Here is a 21,594-nt window from a genome sequence, read left to right as displayed (position 1 = left end):
GAAATTTGCAAAAATATAGGAAAAGAACTAGGAAGAGCTGATGAAGAAATACAGTGCACATCTCTGCCTTTGAACTCATTATCCATCTATCTCACCCACTCACACACCCATTTCATTACTCCCCCAGGAAACACATTTTCAAGGTGAATTATAAACCAATATGGGTCCAATAGAACTTTCATGAAAATGTATGTATGCTTTTCTTTTTTCTAGGTCTTCCCACATGCTCAGAATATGCTTCCTTGAGTTCACAGGGGAAGCAAATAGAAACAAACACTGTGAGTTTCTAGTGAGTTGAGTACGTATCTCATTTTTACATGCCTTGTCTTCCATGACCTGATCAGGAGTTGTACATTCTATTATATTTTTGTAACGGAGACAATGGTAAGGGTAGCATTTTCTAGGTAACTGAATAATCTTGAGTCAAGATCATATCATCTAAATTGAGAGAAGAGTTAATCCTTGAGGAGCTGACAGCAGCTTTTCACTCCATCTCGAAGGGCCTGTTTGACTTTATCATTCTGGAGAGTGAAGATGAAAGGGTTCAGCAAAGGGGTTAACACAGAAATCAGCAGGGAGACTATCTTATTGTACTCAGCTGCCTGCGTTTGTTTGGGTTTCACATAGAGGAACAAGCAGCTGCCATAGCCGATGATGACAAAGGTGAAGTGGGAAGCACAGGTAGAGAAGGCTTTCCTGCGGCCAGAGGCAGTGGGGATCTTGAGGATGGTGGAGATGATGTAGGTGTAGGAAACAATTGTTGGAACCAGTGAACCAATGATAATGAAAATAGCCATTAAAAACAGAACAAACTCTGTGAAAACAGTGTCATCACACGATAGTTTGAGCAACTGACCTCGGTCACAATAAAAATGGTCTAACACGTTTGATTTGCAGAAGGTAAACTGAAATGTGGCATAGACTGGCCAGATTTCAGAAAGGAACCCGAACACCCACGACCCAATCACCACTGAGATGCAGGTGCGGCTGTTCATAATGGTGTTGTACCTCAGAGGGTTACAGACAGCCACGTACCGGTCCACAGCCATCACTCCCAACAGTGCAAACTCTGTGGTCCCCAGAGCAAGGTACATGAAGAGCTGGGCCACACATGCAGCCAGAGATATTGTCTGCATCCCAGGGAGCAGCAACCCCCAGAGCATCAAGGGGACGATAATAGATGTTGTCAGCATTTCCAAGACAGAGAGATGACCAAGGAAGAAATACATGGGGGAATGTAGATGTTTATCAACACAGATAATCACAATGATGATGGTGTTCCCCATTACTGTCACTGAGTAGAAGAGAAAGAATACAGCAAAAAGAATGTGATGTAGTTCCTGGGACCCAGGGAACCCTAAAAGGCAGAATTCAGTGGCACTTGAGTGATTGCTCATCATTCAGTCCTTATTTCTGCTCCTTGGGAAACCTAGAGATGAAAAGAAAAGAAACGCTGCTCCACAAGGTCTTGCTCTCAAGAGAGAAGGACAGCCTAGGATGTGGAAGCATTTCCAACCTGGGGGCCAGGCTAGCTGCCCCTATGAGGATGCTCTGCACAAAGTCAGACCTAAATGCTGTCTCCTCCGGTCCAGCTGAAAGTTCACTGCCTGCAATGGATGAAGATCCCATCCTCTCCACTTGTGTGAAGAACACCTCTCTTGTCTTTTTTCCCCTCCTTTCTCACACGGCACAAAGGTTAAGCCTTGAAGGAGGCCAGTTTTGATGCTGAGTCAGTCCCTTAGATCTGGGGTTTGTTCTTTCCTCTTAGCTTACCTATAGCAGATGATATAGTGACATTCCAGAGGATGTTCAAAATAGTGAATTTTATCCCACCCTTCATCCTGATGGGTATTACAGAGATCCCCTTGGGTTCAGCAGAGGAGAGGCAGAGGGTCCCGGAGCAACATCTCTGCTTTCCCCAGATTTTAAGATCTCTATGTTACAAATCAGGTAGTATTCCAAATGGAAACTCTGGAGCTTGGGATGACTTCCCTGAGCAGATTCAATCTTCTCTTACGCCATTTCCCCCGCCCAAAGTCTCGACAGGAAAGAAAGATGGTACCTGACTTTCACAAGTTTAGATCCAAGGTTCTCAGTTGCTCAGGTTGCCTGGATGTCTGCCCCTCACTTCATCTATCCCACCAGGCTAATTTCATCTCCTCAGAGGACTCTTTCCACTCACCTTCTCCAAAACGTGAAAGACCTCTTCATTCTTGACAGTTGGCTTTCTTCATAACACGTTACTATCTGACGTTATGTTATACATTCAATTTCTCATTTTAATTTAACATTAAACAAATGCTGCAGTGAACACAGCAAACTAAAAATCCCTGTGCTGCAGTGCTTATATTCAAGGAGAGAATGGAAGCTATTCCATAAACAAGTATATAAAATAGTTTCCTCATCATGCCATAGGAAAATGAAACAAGGATGCAGGAGAGGAAATTCATTTATTTTGTTGAACTATAATACTGGAATGTAAACTCCATGGAGGGAAGGAAATGTCCTTTGTATATATTATAGATACATATACATAAACATTCTGGAGACAAATAAATGCTGAAAACTTTTGGCAAATGATGAGTGAATGGACACAGGCTTTATGACTGAATGCCACATGGTCCTGGTCAGCGTAGAAAGGCCGTAGCTCTGAGGTCCTACTCTTCTCGGTTTGCCTGCCTTCCTCACATTACCGTTTTCCCTTCCTCTCATCGCTTCCTGAGACCTCCCCAATACCTCTGTAAATGTTTCACTGATGGGAATCCAGGCTTCAAAGACAGAACCATTGGGAAATCTCAGGGGTCTGCTTCTCCCCAGGTTTCCGTAACCACCACTCGATGAAGACACACGAGAGAGGAGCCTGCTGACCGACATCAGGAGCTGAGCCTGCAGGAGCCCGGGTCAGAGAGGAGCTGACTCTGGCCTCTGCTCTGCAGGGGGATGAGGAGAGGAGCCCATTTCCCAGCTGCTCCCCTGCCCAGTCTTCAGACTCTCGCCGTCCTTCCTCTAGAAGGCAGCCAAGCCAGAACTCCCCATCCTCATACTCTCCGACACGTCCCTTGTACAGGGGAACCCTGAGAAGACACTCACCTCGAAGCACGGGCTCCTCTGCCACTTCTGACGCTCGCTGGGGCTCGGGCAGGGCTGGTCCTGTCTGGCTCCTGCTGAGCTGAGCACAGGGGTCAGAGCTTCTTGGTGCTGCGTCCATGCACGGTGAAGGAAAGTGTCCTCGGGGGGAGTTAGGAAAAACACCCAGAAATAACAGTGCTGTGGGGAGCTAAGGGTCTGTTTCTCTCTCTCTCTCCTTCTCTCCCACTTCCCTCCTTCCCAAGGGGACTTAGTCACTGAGGACCCTGCTCTTAATTAACCCAGGCTTAGGGCATCCAGTCTGGGGAGAGCAGAACAAACTTTTAGTCCTTCCCATCCCTGAGCAATTACTTTTCAGAAGTTTTTCAGCTTTTTGTTCAATGGGAAACCTAAAATCTCACCAGAGGCTTCTTAATATCAAGGCTGCCTTCTCAGAGGCCTGAAGTCCAGGTTCCCAGAAGATGTCTCAGACTCTGAGTAGGTCACCCCTTCTGCTCTTTGTCCTAAGCTCTTCCCAGAATTCTCTTAGATAATTGGAGTCAAAATGAGCTCCCTCCTCATCCAGCTATAGGAACCTCCAACGATTGACTCTAAAATATACCTCAATGTTTAAACAACGCCTGCATTTGGATCTCAAATCTTAACTTCAGCAACTCCCCTCCCCCAAAGCCTATTTCTCCTTGGCTCATAATGCAGAGACTCCTGGTAATGACCCTGTAGACCCCTGAAAATCCCATGAGGAATTTCCTCCCCGAAATCCAACTCTGTTCCTCTCTACTGTCTCAGGTGTCCACTATTCTCATACCTGTTCATCTATTAGCACTCAAGCAAGGTGCTTGCAGACATTTGTCTCCATGGCATGTCCCTAATCACCAGCTGGGCACTTCTGTGTAGGAAGAGCTTAAGGACAGCCTAATGGAGGTTGTTATAGTTACAACCTAGAATGACTGACAAAACTTAAAGTGGAAATCTGCTTGGTGCTGGAGTGAGACACACGTGTGAGACTTACAAAACATTTACGGAGATTTTTGGATTCCGTTTTAAACATACTTGTTAAATTCGAGAATGTCAACTGGTATAGAAGGATATAATTTGAGAATAATATTCCTTCCATTCCTCAAACTGTCTGATCCCAATCCAGTTGCTATATAATCTCAGAGAAATTTCCTAAGCAGGCATCTACATTTTCTTTGGAAGAAAATGCTGCGAAAATCTGTTTTACAACTTTTGTTGTTGTGTTCAGTTTCTCAGTAGTGTCCAACTCTTTGCCACCCCATTACTCTCTCACTTAACAGCATACAAAAGAGTCTCTTTCATATCAACACATGTTGCATTACTGTTTTACATAGTTTTTCATTTTATACACGTCCTTATGTGCAAGCCCTCAATTAATAAGTTCTTGCTGTTTTTTCTATTTTTCTTATGAAAATTGATGTTATAAATTGTCAGACATTTATAAGTCAATACAAATTTTTGTATATGGAGCAAATCCATAGAACTGAAATCTTTAGTTCAAAAGTTAGATATATTTTAGCTATTGCTTTCTATTGGGACCAAGTTACACTCCATAGATTCTGGATTGGTTTGCACACCCTTATGATATGTGAATTGTTGATTTCTTGACCCACAAGCAAACAAAGTGAAGTGAAGTCCCTCAGTCATGTCCGACTCTTTGGGACCCCATGGTCGCATGCAACTGCAATTGTGTTAGAACTTCAAATCTCTCCATATTAGTATATAGACACAATACAATTTCAGTGAAATCCCAGGAGGCTTTTTAAAAAAACATTATAAAGGTGACTCTAAGGTGTCTATGAAAATATGAAGGACCTAGAACACCCAATAAATTTTTTTATAAAGGAACAAAACTGGAGGACTCACAGTATGCCTTAAAAGACTTACTATAAAGGTATAGTAATCAAGACAGAGGGTTTCCTTGGTGGCTCAGAGTTAAAGAAACTTCCTGTCAATGTAGGAGACACAGGTTCCATCCCTGGGTTGGGAAGATCCCCTGGGTTGGGAAGATCCCCTGGAGAAGGAGCAGCAACCCACCCAAGTATTCTTGTCTAGAAAATCCCATGGCCAGAAGGGCTTGGCAGGATACAGTCTGTGGGATCACAAAAAAGAGTTAGACATGACTTAGTGACTAAAAAGACACAAACAATCAAGACAGAATGTTACTGACATAACATCATGCAGATCAAGGGACATGCAGACCAGTAAAATAGAAAATTCAGACACAGATTCAAACATATATCTTCAATTGATTTTTTTTAATTTTAATTTTTAATTAAACTTTTAAAATTCTAATTTAATTAGACTTTTATTTAGATAATTATAATATTGTGATGGTTTCTGCCATACATCAACATGAATTGGCCATAGGTATACATATAACATATGTATACATATAACATAGGTATACATATGACAAATAGATTCAAGGGATTAGATCTGATAGACTGCCTGAAGAACTATGGACAGACGTTCCTGACATTGTACAGGAGACAGGGATCAAGACCATCCCCAAGAAAAATAAATGCAAAAAAGCAAAATGGCTGTCTGAAGAGGACTTACAAATAGCTGTGAAAAGAAGAGAAGCAAAAGGCAAAGGAGAAAAGGAAAGATATACCCATTTCAATGCAGAGTTCCAAAGAATAGCAAGGAGAGATGAGAAAGCCTTCCTCAGTGATCAATGCAAAGAAATAGAGGAAAACAATAGAATGGGAAAGACTAGAGATCTCTTCAAGAAAATTTGAGATATCAAGGGAACATTTCATGCAAAGATGGGCTCAATAAAGGACAGAAATTCTGACCAAATTCTGCTTCTGACCAAACAGAAGCAGAAGATACTAAGAAGAGGTGGCAAGAATACACAGAAGAACTGTACAAAAAAGACCTTCATGACCCAGATAATCACGATGGTGTGATCACTCACCTAGAGCTAGACATCCTGGAATGTGAAGTCAAGCGGGCATTAGGAAGCATCAGTATGAACAAAGCTAGTGGAGGTGATGGATTCCAGTTGAGCTATTTCAAATCCTAAAAGATGATGCTGTTAAAGTGCTGCAGTCAATATGCCAGCAAATTTGGAAAACTCAGCAGTGGCCACAGGACTGGAAAAGGTCAGTAGTCATTCCAACCCCAAAGAAAGGCAATGTCAAAGAATGCTCAAACTACCGCACATTTGCACTCATCTTACAGGCTAACAAAGTAATGCTCAAAATTCTCCAAGCCAGGCTTCAACAGTATGTGAACTGTGACTTTCCAGATGTTCAAGCTGGATTTAGAAAAGACAGAGGAACCAGAGATCAATTTGCCGATATCTGCTGGATCATCGAAAAAGCAAGAGAGTTCCAGAAAAACATCTATTTCTGCTTTATTGACTATGCCAAAGTCTTTGACTGTGTAGATTACAACAAACTGTGGAAAATTCTTAAAGAGATGGGAATACCAGGCCACCTGACTTGGCTCTTACGAAATCTGTATGCAGGTCAGGAAGCAACAGTTAGAACTGGACATGGAGCAACAGACTGGTTCCAAATAGGGAAAGTATTACGTCAAGGCTGTTTATTGTCACCCTGCTTATTTAACTTAAATGCAGAGTACATCATGAGAAACGCTGCACTGGATGAAGCACAAGCTGGAATCAAGATTGCCGGGAGAAATAACAGTAACCTCAGATATGCAGATGACACCACCCTTATGGCAGAAAGCGAAGAAGAACTAAAGAGCCCCTTGATGAAAGAGAAAGAGGAGAGTGAAAAAGTTGGCTTAAAACTCAACATTTAGAAAACTAAGATCATGGCATTTGGTCCTGTTGCTTCATGGCAAATAGATGGGGAAACAATAGAAACAGTGACAGACTTTATTTTGGGGGGCTCCAAAATCACTGCAGATGGTGACTGCAGCCATGAAATTAAAAGATGCTTGCTCCTTGTAAGAAAACCTATGACCAACCTAGACAGCATATTAAAAAGCAGAGACATTACTTTTCCAACAAAGATCTGTCTAGTCAAAGCCATGGTTTTTCCAGTAGTCATGTATGGATGTGAGAGTTGGACTACAAAGAAAGCTGAGCACTGAAGAATTGATGTTTTTAAACTGTGGTGTTGGAGAAGACTCTTGAGAGTTCCTTGGGCTTCAAGGAGATCCAACCAGTCCATCCTAAAGGAAATCAGTCCTGAATATTCATTGGAAGGACTGATGTTGAAGCTGAAACTCCAATACTTTGGCTACCTGATGAGAATAAGTGACTCATTGGAAAAGACCCTGATGCTGGGAAAGATTGAAGGCAGGAGGAAAAGGAGACAACAGAGGATGAGATGATTGGATGGCATCACTGACTCAATGGACATGAGTTTGAGTAGGCTCTGGAAGTTGTCGATGGACAGGGAAGCCTGGCATGCTGCAGTCCATGGGGTTGCAAAGAGTCAGACACGACTGAGCGATTGAACTGAACTGAACTGATCTTTAATACTATTAAGCATGATGAATTATATTGATTGATATCTAAGTATTAAATCAATCTGCCATTTCTGAAATTAAATCCCTAATTTTTATGGCATAGATGTTGAGTTTAATTTTCAAGTATTTTATTGAGGATTTTTTCATTTCTATTTATGAGGAATATTGGTTTGTAGATTTACTTTTCTGTGGTGTCTTCAATACCAAGATAATGGTGGTATAATAATAAGATAATAAGAGGAATGGAGCAGAGTTGTTTCCACTTAATTTTTGAAAGATTTTTATAAGAGTGATACTATTTCTTCCTTAAACATTTGATAGAATCCACCAGTAAGTCTATCTGAAATTGTAATTTCTGAGAATGTTTCTCTTGCTGTGGTCAGTTGCTTCAATCATATTTGACTTTTTGCAACCCTGAGGACTGAAGCCCACCAGGCTCCCTTGTGCAAGAGATTCTCAGGCAAGAATATGGGGAGTGGGTTGCTATGCCCTCCTCCAGGTTATCTTCCTGATCCAAAGATCAATTCACATCTCCTGTGTCTCCTACATTGCAAGAGAATTCTTTACCCACTGAGCCACCTGGGAAGCCCTGAGATTGTTTCTAATTCAGTTCAATTCTAATGAATTCAGTTCCCTGAATATATTTAGACATTTCTGGTTGTTCAGTTTCTTTCTGAGTCAGTGTTGGTAATGTTTATCTTACAGAACTTTGACCATTTCATTGGGTTTTAATTTGTTTTCTTTTTAAATATGCCTTACTTTTTATCTTTTAATTTAAAATTAACCTCAAATTCTGATTATATTTTGGGTGAGAATTACATCAGGAGATCAAGAGCTCTCCTACCATACGGTCCTCATGGTTGTTCAAATCAACCTCAAATCTGTAGAGTATTCAGTGCCAATAAAATGCTGTAGGTCCAACACGCATGGAATTCCTTCACCTAGAAATTTTAACTCTAAGGATTTTTCCATATATAAAAATTTTTGTGGACTTATCAATTTTGAAAACAGTGTAGCTTAATTTTTATAATGAAAACAATGAAGTTGATCAACAGAGGGCTGCCTGATAAAGACCAGGACATCCATATGAAGGAATACTATGCAAAAAAAAAGAAGTAGAGCAGCATGTGTTGATATGGGAGAGTATCTTTCATAGATTGTTAAATGAAAGGGAAAATGGTGTAAAACAGATTTTTGCAACATTTTGTTCAAAGGAATATGTAGCTATCTGCTTACAAGATTTTTTAAGATTGTCTAAGATTATATTGCAATCTGGTTGGGCATGGGCAGTTTGAAGGATGGAAGGAATATTATTCTCAATTTATAGCCTTCTGCAACAGTGACAGTCTCAGATTTAACAGGTATATATAAAATATATACCTGAAATATAAATTTCAATAAATGCTTTGTAGCTTTCACATGTCTGCCTCATTCCAGCACTGATTTATATTTTCCAGTTGTACAAGGTTGTAAATATAACTACCTGCATTAGGCTACTTTTATATTCTTCCTCCATGGAATTGGCCAGCTGGTGATCAGGGACATTCCATGGAGATAAATGTCTGCAAGAGCCTTGCTTGGAATCATACAAAGGCACATGTATGAGAAGAGTGGAAACCTGAGACAATAGCCTAGAGCAGTTAGACTTAGGGGTAGAAACTTTCCATGGGGTTTTGGGCGTCCTCAGGGGATTTTTGTTGCGGTTAAGTTTTGACTGAGAACAAAATGCAGCCCTTTTTTGGATACTGGACCATATTTTAGAGGTCAGTTATGGATTTTCCTATTGGAGGGTGACGGAGCTGAATTTGGCTCCAATTATCAAGTGAATCCTGGGGAGAGCATAGGATAAAGAACAGAAGGGGTGATCTGCTCAGAGTTTGAGACATCTTCTGGAAGCCTAGACTTGGGGTCTTTGAGAAGGCAGCCTTGAATTGAAAAGCCTCTGGTGAGATCTTGGGTTTCCCATTAAGCAAAAAAGTTGAAAAAGTTCTGAAACTTAATTGCTCAAGGATGGGAATGAATAAAAATTTGTTCAGCTCTCCCCAGACTGCTTGCTGAGGGATGCCCTAAGTCTGGGTTAATTAAGAGCAGGGTCCTCAGTGACTAAGTTCCCGTGGGAAGGAGGGAAGTGGGAGAGGAGAGAGACCCTTAGCTCCCCATAGCACTGTTATTTCTGGGTGTTTTTCCTAACTCCTCCCGAGGACACTTTCCTTCACCGTGCATGGACGCAGCACCAAGTAGCTTGACCCCTGTGCTCAGCTCAGCAGAAGCCAGACAGGACCAGCCCTGCCTGAGCCCCAGCGAGCGTCAGAAGTGGCAGAGGAGCCCGTGCTTCGAGGTGAGCATCTTCTCAGGGTTCCCCTGTACAAAGGGACGTGTCGGAGAGTATGAGGATGGGGAGTTCTGGCTTGGCTGCCTTCGAGAGGAAGGACGGCGAGAGTCTGAAGACTGGGCAGGGGAGCAGCTGGGAAATGGGCTCCTCTCCTCATCCCCCTGCAGAGCAGAGGCCAGAGTCAGCTCCTCTCTGACCCGGGCTCCTGCAGGCTCAGCTCCTGATGCCGGTCAGCAGGCTCCTCTCTCGTGTTTGTGTAGTGATGGTTACCCAAAACTGGGGAGAAGCAGACCACAGAGATCCCTCAGTAGTTCTGTCCCTGAAGCCTGGATTCCCGTCAGTGAAAGATTTACGGAGGGATTGGGGAGGTCTCAGGAAGGGGAGAGAGGAAGGGGAAATGGTAGCAAGAAGGAAAGCAGACCAAGAATAATAGAATGGAGGGGACACAGCTTATGAGCCTTGGTCAGGGCCTTGTACTTTTAAACCATATATTAAACTTTCATACGTCCATCTTCTACCAGAAATGGTCATATTTTCACCACTACTTGTCTCAAGAATAGCTTGCATATAATGTCTTTTTCTGTATATGATTATGTATAGTGCACAGAAGATGCATCTTTGTTCTCATGGGTTTATATCTAACATCATACATGGACCATGAATAAATAAAATTAAATTTCCTGTCCCTGTTTCTTGCTTTATTTTTCTATGGCCTGTTTAGTAAACTAACATCTTAAATACTTCCCTTCTTTGTTTTGTGTCTGGAATAATCTCCATTGCTCCCTTGGATATAAACTCCACAGTGCAGGGATATTTGTTTTGTACACTACTTCATTTATTTCATATGCAAGTAAGGTTGGGATAAACAATTAAACACAAAAATAATATCAGGTAATAATAAGTGCTAGGAGGAAAATGGAAGTCGAAGAATACCATGTCTTTCCAATGTAGGGGAGGGTGACTGGAAAGAGTTCCTAATGAGATGACATTAGTGCGGTGGGATGGATGAAGTGGTAGAGATTCAGGCAACTGTAGTGTCTGAGAGCCTTGGATCTAAACTTGTCAGTGCTGGGCACCATCTTTCCTTCCTCCCCAGACTTTGCGAAAAATAGAGTTAAATAGGAATGAATCTACCTAGAAATTTATCCCAGGCTCAGAGAGTTTCCATTTGGAGCACTAATGGGAATAGGGAAATTTTAAAATCTGGAGAAACCAGAGGTAATGCTCTTAGACCCCCTTGCCTTTCTTCTGCTGACCCCAAGGTGGGTCTCTATAGTACCAATCAGGATGAAGCATAGGGTAAATTTCAGTCCTTTGAACATCTTCTTAAATGCTACTATGTCACCTGCTACAATTAGCTTAAGAGAAAAGAACAAGCCCCATACTCAAGGGGCTGACACACCATCAAAACTGGCTTCTTTCAAGTCTTAACCTTTGTTTCCTATGAGAAAGCACATCTAGTTGGGGAAAAAGCCAAGGGAGGTTTTGTTCACAGCATAGAGATGATGGTTTCTTCATCCATTCCAGGCAGTGAACTTTTAGCTGGATGTGAGGTGACAACATTTAGGTCTGACTTTGTACAGAGCATCCGAGTAGGGGCCCCTCACCTGGTCACCAGACTGGAAATAGTTCCTCATCCTCATCTGTGCTCCTTCTAAGAGAAAGACCATGTGGAGCAATGTTTCTTTTCTTTTGATCTCTAGGTTTCCCAAGGAGCAGAAACAAGGACGGAATGATGAGTAATCACTCAAGTGCCACTGAATTCTGCCTTTTAGGGTTCTCAGGGTCCCACCAACTACACTACGTTCTTTTTGCTGTATTCTTTCTCTTCTACTCAGTGACAATAATCAGCAACATGGTCATCATTGTGATTGTCTCTGTCGATAAACGTCTGCAGTCCCCCATGTATTTCTTCCTTGGTCATCTCTCTGCCTTGGAGATCATGATCACGTCCCTTATCGTCCCTGCGATGCTCTGGGGGTTGCTGCTCCCTGGGATGCAGACAATATCTCTGGCTGCATGTGTTGCCCAACTCTTCCTGTACCTTGCTCTGGGGACCACAGAGTTTGCATTGGTGGGAGCAATGGCTGTGGACCGTTATGTGGCTGTCTGTAATCCTTTGAGGTACAATACCATTATGGACAGCCAAACTTGCATCTTGGTGGTGATTGGGTCATGGATGTTTGGGTTCCTTTCTGAAATCTGGCCAGTCTATGCCACATTTCAGTTTACCTTCTGCAAATCAAACGTCTTAGACCATTTTTTCTGTGAACGAGGTCAGCTGCTCAAACTGTCCTGTGATGACACTCTTTTCACAGAGTTTATTCTGTTTTTAATGGCTGTTTTCATTATCATTGGTTCTCTGGCCCCAACAATTGTCTCCTACACCTACATCATCTCCACCATCCTCAAGATCCCCACTGCCTCTGGCCGCAGGAAAGCCTTCTCTACCTGTGCCTCCCACTTCACCTTTGTTGTCATCGGCTACGGCAGCTGCTTGTTCCTCTATGTGAAACCCAAGCAAACTCAGGCAGCTGAGTACAATAAGATAGTCTCCCTGTTGATTTCCATGTTAACCCCTTTGCTGAACCCTTTCATCTTCACTCTCCGGAACGACAAAGTCCAAGAGGCCCTTCGAGATGGAGTGAATCGCAGCTGTCAACTCCCCAAGGATTAACTCTTCTCAGTTCCTTTTTTTTGGTGGAACAGTCAGCATTAAGAATTATTCAGGAACCTAGAAAACACTAATTTTTCTCCTCTTTTGCCATCATCACCATCACAAAAATTAAATAAGATGTGCAGCTTCTGATCAGGCCATGGAAAGACAGGTAAAAATAACACCCATTCTCTGCTCACTTGAATCCCATTGCCTTAGTTTAAACTGCTATTTTGCATCCACTGTTGAACTCAAAGAACCATATCTTGCGATGTGGGAGGAGCCAGAGAAGTGACACATACCCATGTTTCTATGTCCTCTGTTGGTCAAATTATCTCCTGGGGGAGAAAAGACATGAGATGTTGTGCTGAGATATATGGCATATTCTAGGTCCAAAGGCACAGATATTCTCCTTGTTTCTTTATCTACTATTACTAGGTCTTTTCCTACATTTTTGTGAAATTTCTTGACAAGATGTCCATATGCTTTAAAGTATCCCATGGCTCTCTTTCTCTCTGGTTCTTTTCATGTTATCCTGACCTGATTGCTATTGGGAAGTATGTATGATGTATACCTCCAAAGAATACATATGAGGTATGTATGCCTTAAAAGAATCTAGAGTGGTGATGAGTGGATTGGAGTCCTTCTTCTCTGGCAAATCTTGGTGACCTAAAGAAGATGGAAATATCTGGGGGTTGGAGGCAGGTAAAAGCTCTATTTGCTAAACCTCAGGGCATTGCTTTAGCCTCTCCCTTTTGAGGTGTATATGCGATGTTGTAATTGTTTGGTCGCTGTCACGTCTGTGTCTATGCGACCCCATGGACTATAGCACAACAGGCTTCAATGTCCTTCACAGTCTCCTGGAGTTTCAGATTCATGTCTATTGAGTTGGTGATGCTATCTACCATCTTATCCTCTTCTGCCCTCTTTCCTAATGCCTCCAATCTTTCCCAGTATCAGGGTCTTTTTCAGTGAGTCAGCTCTTCACATAAGGTGGCCAAAGTATTGGAGTTTCAGCTCCAACATCAGTCCTTCCAATGAATATTTGGGACTGATTTCCTTTAGGATGGACTGGTTGGATCTCCTTGAAGCCCAAGGGACTCTCAAGAGTCTTCTCCAACACCACAGTTCAAAAGCATCAATTCTTTGGTGCTCATCCTTCTTTGTGGTGCAACTCTCACATCCATGCATGACTACTGGAAAAAAACATAGCTTTAACTAGATGGACCTTTGTTGACAAAGGGAAGTCTCTGCTTTTTAATATACTGTCTAGGTTTGTCATAGATTTTCTTCTAAGGAGCAAGCAACTTTTAGTTTCATGGCTGCAGTCACTATCTGTACTGATTTTGGAGCCCAAGAAAAGAAAATCTGTCAGTACTTCCACTTTGCCCCTATCTATTTGCCATGACATAATAAGAACAGATGCCATGATCTTAGTTTTCTGAATGTTGAGTTTTAAGCCAACTTTTCCATTCTCCTCTTTCACCCTCATCAAGAGACTCTTTAGTTCCTCTTCAGTTTCTGGCATTAGAGTGGTATCATCTGCATATTTGAGGTTGTTGATATTTCTCTTGGCAATCTTGATTCTGACTTGTGGTTCATCTAGCCCACAGTTGGCATGGTGTACTCTGCATATAAATTAAATGAACAGGATGACAATATACAGCCTTGTATTCCTTTCCCAATTTTTTACTAGTCAGTTGTTCCATGTAAGGTTCTAACAGTTGTTTCTTGACCCACATACAGGTTTCTTAGGAGAGAGTTAAGGTGGTCTGGTATTTCCATCTCTTTCAGAATTTTCCACAGTTTGAGTTTGTTGTGATCCACACAATCAAGGTCTTTAGCACAGTTAATGAAGCAAAGTAGATGTTGTTCTGAAATTCCCTTGCTTTCTCTATGATCCAATGAATGTTGACAATTTGATGTCTGGTTCCTCTGCCTTTGATGTCTGGTTCCTCAAAGACTGGCTTGAAGGATTTTGAGCATAACCTTGTTAGTATATGAAGTGGGTACAAATGTATGGTAGTTTGTACATTCTTTGGCATGCCCTTCTTTGAGATTGGAATGAAAAAGTGACTTTTTCCAGTCCTGTGGCCCCTGCCGCATTTTCCAAATATGCTGACATATCGAGGGCAGCACTTTAACATTCTTTTAGAATTTTGAGTCGCTCAGCTGGAATTCCATCACCTTCACTAGCCTTGTTTGTAGTAATGCTTCCTAAGGCCCACTTGACTTCAGACTGCAGGGATGTCAGGCTCCAAGTCAGTGACCACACCATTGTGGTTTTCTGGATCATTAAGACCTTTTTCATACAGCTCTTCTGTGTATTCTTGCCACCTCTTCTTAATCTCTTCTGCTTCTTTTGGATCCTTACTGTTTCCTCCTTTATTGTGCCCATCCTCGCATGAAACATTCCCTCGGTATCTCCAATGTTCTTGAAGAGATCTCTAGTCTTTCCCTTTCCACTGTTTTCTTCTACTTCTTTGCACTGCTCATTTATGAAGGCCTTCTTATCTTTCCTTTCCTTTCCTCTGGAACTCTGCATTCACTGTATGTGATAGAGACACACTACAGTGAAGTGACTAATTCTGGAAAGAGTATCCTCTGTCTGTTACTGCTGAAAGGAGCATTGTCTAGGCTCCTCCTAGACCCAGACTTCAGACTACATAATGCCTTCTGATTCTTTGTTTCCAGTCCAAGTGTACGTTTCATAGACTTTCTCTGTGGGCCGACTATAACAAATGAGTCACTACCCACCTCATTCCCAGTTCCTCAATAATTCCAGGGCATGGCTGTTAGGCATTGTAGTAGTTGAAATTTCATATTGTTTGAGGAAGGGCTCTGGAGGTAGGAGTTTGCTGAAATGACGGCACTGCACATCCTGCCAGCCCTCAATTGAGAGAGGCGAACACTTTCCCAGCAGGGGTTAATTGGTTCCCTTGTTTCCCAAGAGTGCTATGTGACGATGCCTACCTGTTGGGCAGCAGAGGCAAGACCGCCACGTCTACTGAGTTACTTGTACTGAATGGGAGCTCCAGACAAGGTGGTGAGTGAGTCCTTCAGCCCAAGCCAGGCTCTGCTACCAGCCGAGCGTCCCTGGGGGGCGTGCGCTGGCCGAGAAAGGATGGACGCCTCCAACACAGGCAGTCCCTGCCCTGTTCATTTCACGAGGCCCGTGCTCACTAGAGGAACCGCACTGTTCTCATTCACTTCTGTTTCTATAATTCTCACAAAAGCCTTCTCTGTCCCAGGCTGTCCTCGGGCTGCTGGCGGCGGTTCACGTCCGGGAAGAGCGCCGCTTGGCCTGGATTCCAGTTTCCTTGGCTCTTCCGCTTGTCATCACTGGGACTCTTTGGCTTGCCTCACGTTCACACCCCACTTCCCCGTCTCTTGGTCCTCTCCCTTTGTTCTCCAGTTCTCAGCTTCCTCTTTTTGTTCTTTTTTTCCCATTCCCCCCCATCTCCCCAGGAGTCTAGGCTCTGACCTCCCACTGCTGACACACCCCTCTTCCTCCCGTCCCCCTCCTCCCACGTTCCATTCTCCTCCTCCTGCTCAATGGGTCAGGTTCCAGACAGCCTCTCGCAGGTCCCCTGCTGTTTCGCTCTCTCTCTCAGATGAATCTGTCCAAGGAGGGAGGGGACATCTCTTTCCCCCGACTCTAGGATGAAAGACAAGAAGAGTCCAGGCAGAGTGCCTAGGGATGGAACATTAAACACTTCTTGTGCCCAGGTTTTTCTCTTTGTGTCTCGGTAGTGAATGAAGGAAGGTTATTAACTGCATCAGTCTGATTGGACTGCCGTCCGAACTCTGTTGCCTGGGTGACTTCGATACCAGGATTTATTCCTCACAGTTGTGGAGCCTGAGAAGTCCCAGATCATGTTCTGGTCAGTTCGGTTTTTGGTGAGGGGTCTCTTTTGGCTTCTTTCTTTATTCACATGTGACCCTGAGGGGTACATATGGGGAGTGTGTGCTCTTGTGTCTCAACTATAGGGAGACTAGTTTTATCCACTGAAGCCCCCATCCTAACAACCTCACTTAACCTTAATTACTTAGATGCTCCATCTTCAAACGCAGCTGCACTAGGGGTTAGGGCTTCAGAATATGGATTTTGAGGATATAAACATTCCATCTGTATCCCTCTGCTCCTGCAATGTAAGCTTATTCTCATCTAGGACGTCTACTTTATCTCCCACTGGGTGCTGAGAACTAGGATCTATCTGTCCACTGGGGGTTTCAGTGTCCTGAGTTACAGGTGTCTTCCATACAAAAATAAAACGAAATGCCTCACATCCTCCCCCACTATTATATATATACAATGAAAGCTCAATAAGCTTATTGCTGTGTTTTTTGTGTCTACTGCTCACAGCTGAACACAGATATAATTAATACAGGTATCTACAAAGAAATACTGATTATAGACTGCTATTCGAAAGGCTTTCCCCATGTAATTCAGTTCAGTTCAGTTCAGTTGCTCAGTCGTGTCCAACTCTTTGAGACCCCATGAATCGCAGCATGCCAGGCCTCCCTGTCCATCACCAACTCCCGGAGTTTACTCAAACTCATGTCCATCGAGTCGGTGATGCCATCCAGCCATCTCATCCTCTGTCATCCCCTTCTCCTCCTGCCCCCAATCCCTCCCAGCATCAGGGTCTTTTCCAATGAGTCAACTCTTCGCATGAGGTGGCCCAAAATAGCATGGTGCAAAATAGTTTTTATGTATACCTGGAGGTATATCAGATTGATCATGTTTCCATTTTGACAAATTTCAACACTGGCCTATGTTAACATAAACTTTGAGTTCTGAGTGATATGGTTATAGTGAATACAAAAACAAAACTAGAGAGAGTGCTACTTTTATCCTCAAGTTTTTAATAGCCTCTCTTCTGGAATTGTTCCTTGGTGAAAGTAAAATACTTCCTGGCTAGTATCTGTGACATATCTCTCAGAGGACATTCACTTTTTCTGTTTTATTTCCTATAGGTATTCCTCTATAGCCACATTTAATGATGCATAAATATTGATATAGATGATATAAATTAAAATATTAATTTTCTGCTGTATATGTATCAGGAGATAAAAAATAAAAAGGATGTGATATATAATTAAAACTACCATGCCTTCTGAATTGCCACCACAAACATTTATTTTTTCTGTGCCTAATTCAAATATCTCCATTTTTTATTAATATGAATAGTAATTCTCAAAACTGAACTACAATTGGACTCAGGCTTATCTGGCTCCCTAGTTAGCTCTTAAACTCTTTGTTATTTTGTTTCATGATTTTTTCAGTAGAGACACTGAATATAATTTTTATATTTTGAATACCTACTGAATATAATAAACTTTGTTAAATGCTTTGGAAGCATATAAGTGGAAGGGAACAATTGACTGTACAGTAAACATCTTGTAATTTCTCTATATCTTTATTCAATTCCGGCAATATTTCTGTAAGGTAAGTAGTATGATCTCATTTTACAAATGAGAAAATAGAGGGTCAAATAGGTTAAGTAACTTGCCATCAACCATATCACATGGTTTACTCAGCCATCAACCATATCACATCCATCAGATTGGAAAAAAATAAAATTGTGGGGATACTAAGAGTTGATGTGCATTGTAGAGAATAGACTTTTATTCATTTCAGATGTGAATATAAAATATTATGGTCTGTGTAATTAGAGAGTAGCAAAATTAATAAACATGAACTGTGTATATGCTGTGACCTATTTTCAAGTTGACGCTTTCTTCAGATGTGATCAGTCTGTTGGTAAGCATGTGAAAGGAATTCTCCATCTCTCATGCAATGTTTTTTAACTTATAATATTTTCATTTGACTCTCTCTTACAATGTTTATCTCTTTGCTAAAATTCCTCTCTTATATTTGCCTGTTACCCACCTTTTCAACTGCATCACATGACATGATAATCATAGTTAAGTTACTCTAGCATTAGGTCAATATTTTCTAGTGTAATATTTTAAATCCTTCATTGATTTTTCCTTTAATTTTTGAGTCACATTTTTAGCGGATTCTGTGGTGTTTACCAAATATGTCTTAACTTTAATTGACTTTAGATTTATACTCACAATGCCCGTTGGATGTAGAAATGTTACTCCTGTATTCTCTTCTCCCCTTCTGTGCTGTTATTATGCATGTTGCATCTCTATAATTACAAATTTAACTTTACATTGTTCCCGTTATTACTTTATGTATTTTTAAATAAATTGGAAGAAAGTAGGAGTAAGTGCATATTTTTAGTATTTGTTATATGAACCCTGTTTACCCTTTCTAGTTCTTTTCATTTGTTCCTCAGATTCAAGATGACATTTAGTATAATTTCCTTATTCTGAAACAACTTTGCCTCTACTCACTTCCTTTGTGCTATTATTGGAAAATATATTACATTTCCATATGTTATCCACTCAACGTTTCTATTGTTACTGTTTATATGGTGATTTTTTTAGGTCAACAAATGCAAAGCAGGAAAAAATATGCACCCATACTGACTTTTATAATTACTAAATTATCTTTACCAGTGCATTTTCTGCATCGTATAGATTCTAATTATCATCTGGGGTCATCTGCCTTTAATCAAAGAACTTATTTTAGTATTTCTCATAAGGGGGGGTGGGTAACATTAGTAAAAAGTTTTTCTGTTTTCGTTGATCTAAGAATGCTTCTATTTTGCCCTCATTTTTGAGAGACTGCTTTCCTGGATATAAGAATCTTGACTGTCTGTTTTTTTCCTTCAGCACTTGAAATATATGATCCCACAGCTTTCTGGTCTTACTCGTTCTGATGAGAAGTCAGTATTAATCTTAACTGGATCTCTTATACATACAATGTCATTTTGTTCTTGCTGCTTTGAAGATTTTTTCCTGTCTCTTGGCAGTTTTAATATTATGTGTTTCTGTGTGGATCTGGATTTATCCTTCTTGGATTTGTAAAGTAATGTTTACACCGTTTTGTGTAAAGTATTTTATTTTATTTACAATGCTTTACTTTACATCATCGACTTTGTAAAGTTTTCAACCATCATTTCCTTAAGTATTTATTTCTCTCCTCTGTGTTTCTTCTGTTTTTTTTGGTAACATTCATATATGATAGTGTACTTAATGGAGTCCCATATTTTTCTGAGGCTTTGTTCATTTTTTTCATTTCTTTTTAAATTTCTATGAAATATGAATATGTTTTTCTAAGGGCAGCACAGATCTCTGTGTACTAAAAATTGTTGAATTTAACTACATAAGAGTGAATTTTATGTGTGAAAAAAATATACAATAATAAAAGCATGAAATAAAGGTAATTTTATATGGACATAAATTTCACTTATAAAATCATAAGTTCAATAAAGACAAGGATATATTGTTTTTAAAACTCTGAAAATAGTTAAACATGTTTAAAATTAAAGATTGGAAATTTAGCAATAGTGTTTTTTAAAATAATAGCTATTTTTCAGAGAATGTGCTGAAAATAATACCAGTGAACATAGTGGACATGATCTCTGAAATAAAGTATATTTGATGAAGAATATTATCTTCCATGGGCTTCCCTCATAGCTCAGTTGGTGAAGAATCCACCTGCAATACAGGAGACCCTGTTCAGTTCCTGGGTCGGGTAGATCCCCTGGAGAAAGGATAGGCTACCCTCTCCAGTATTCTTGGGCTTCCCTTGTGGCTCAGCTGGTAAAGAATCTGTTTGCAATGTGGGATGCCTGGGTTTGATCCCTGGGTTGGGAAGATCCCCTGAGGAAGGGAAAGGCTGTGCACTCCAGTATTCTGGCCTGGAGAATTGCATGGATTGCATGGGGTCACAAAGAGTCGGACACAACTGAGCAACTTTCACCTTCATTACCTTCCATAATAACACACACACACACTCACTCACACAAGCAGAAACCTATACTTTTACAAGTAAAAGTGACTCTTTACAGAATCACTTTGCTAAAGACACTGTAAGTTTTCTTTAGGCCCGAGTAGGCTCTTTGAGCACTGTGTGTCTGGGTGTGAGGAAGAGCTGACCTGTGTTGCAACAGAGGCTTCGATCTCTCGGGAAGCTCTGGGTTCAGGATGGCTCTTTAAACGTGTCCTGACTTGTGTCCCTACCTGAAACACAGGGCTGGGCATTTGCACTCGTGCACCAATAGCCGCTGGATCCCGGCTGCCTTAAAGTGAAAGTGAAAGTTGCTCAGTCGTGTCTGATTCTTTGTGACTCCATGGACTATACAGTCCATGGAATTCTCCAGGCCAGAATACTGGAGTGGGTAGTCTTTGCCTTCTCCAGGGGATTTTCCCAACCTAGGAATCAAACCCAGGTCTCCCACATGGCAGGCGGATTCTTTACCAGCTGAGCCACAAAGGAAGCCCAAGAATACTGGAGAGGGTAGCCTATCCCTTCTCCAGAGGATCTTCCCGACCCAGGACTCGAACCGGGGTCTCCTGCATTGCAGGCAGATTCTTTACCAACTGAGCTATCAGAGGAGCCCCAGCTGCCTTAGGGGAAGGCCTGTCATCTTAGAAGAGGTGTTTTTCTCTCTTGAGGGCAATTTCTGGGGATAGTCTCAGCTGTGGGCTGGAGGAATAGAGGCCTTAGTCCTGACATGGGCCTGGGCAATGCCCACAGCCATTTACTATGAGGTATTTGGAGAGCCCCTGAACACGCCTGAGGGGGTAGGGAAGCATCTAAAAGAGAGTGATCATTAAGTGGCATCTGGCTCTAACCTGGCAGAGCTGGGTGGGATGCAATGAGTATTCAAAGAAGTGGAGCCGCATGCAGTAAAACCTCTGAAAGAACTGGAAGCATATCAGTGTTTCTGGAAGCATAGGATGAAGATTGAGTAGCACAAGATGAAATTAGGAAAAAAAAAAAAAGCATTTCTAGAACTCATTCAGGGTTTTACAAGACTTGGGGTTTTGACCAAAAGGCACCGAGAAGGTTTGAATCAGTGGAGAGACTCGATCCAGCCTGTGTTTTAAAACATCTCTCAGACTGCTGTGGGGAGAACAAAGAGGGAAGCAAAGGTGGAATGAAGGTCATTGAGGGGGCATAGGAGGC

At 41.7% G+C, this 21,594-nt stretch overlaps 3 protein-coding genes across 14 annotated transcripts in view; 2 read left to right on the top strand and 1 right to left on the bottom strand.

Moving 5' to 3' along the window:
- Window positions 1-455: 455 nt before the first annotated feature.
- LOC133072930 (olfactory receptor 9A4-like) lies at window positions 456-1,400 on the bottom strand. The gene has a single exon (XM_061166467.1). It carries the CDS (start codon window positions 1,398-1,400, stop codon window positions 456-458), a length of 945 nt encoding a protein of 314 aa, XP_061022450.1.
- Window positions 1,401-9,262: 7,862 nt separating this feature from the next.
- Window positions 9,263-21,594, top strand: part of KEL (Kell metallo-endopeptidase (Kell blood group)) — a 106,895-nt gene continuing 94,563 nt past the window's right edge. For 8 of the 12 annotated variants that reach the window (XM_061166462.1, XM_061166465.1, XM_061166461.1 and 5 more), the window contains exons 1-2: window positions 9,371-9,499; window positions 9,814-9,892. The gene's annotated coding sequence lies outside the window, so the exon portion shown is untranslated. Of the gene's footprint in view, window positions 9,318-9,370; window positions 9,500-9,658; window positions 9,893-21,594 lie in introns of those variants that run through there. The other 4 variants (XM_061166458.1, XM_061166457.1, XM_061166459.1 and 1 more) reach the window with 4 other exon arrangements.
- On the top strand, window positions 11,619-12,563 carry LOC133072927 (olfactory receptor 9A4-like). Its single transcript, XM_061166453.1, has one exon. The coding sequence runs from the start codon at window positions 11,619-11,621 to the stop codon at window positions 12,561-12,563; it is 945 nt and encodes a 314-aa protein (XP_061022436.1).

Source organism: Dama dama, chromosome 18 (assembly GCF_033118175.1).
Source record: "Dama dama isolate Ldn47 chromosome 18, ASM3311817v1, whole genome shotgun sequence".
Taxonomy (NCBI): Eukaryota; Metazoa; Chordata; class Mammalia; order Artiodactyla; family Cervidae; genus Dama; species Dama dama.
This window is presented reverse-complemented; position numbering and strand designations above follow the sequence as displayed.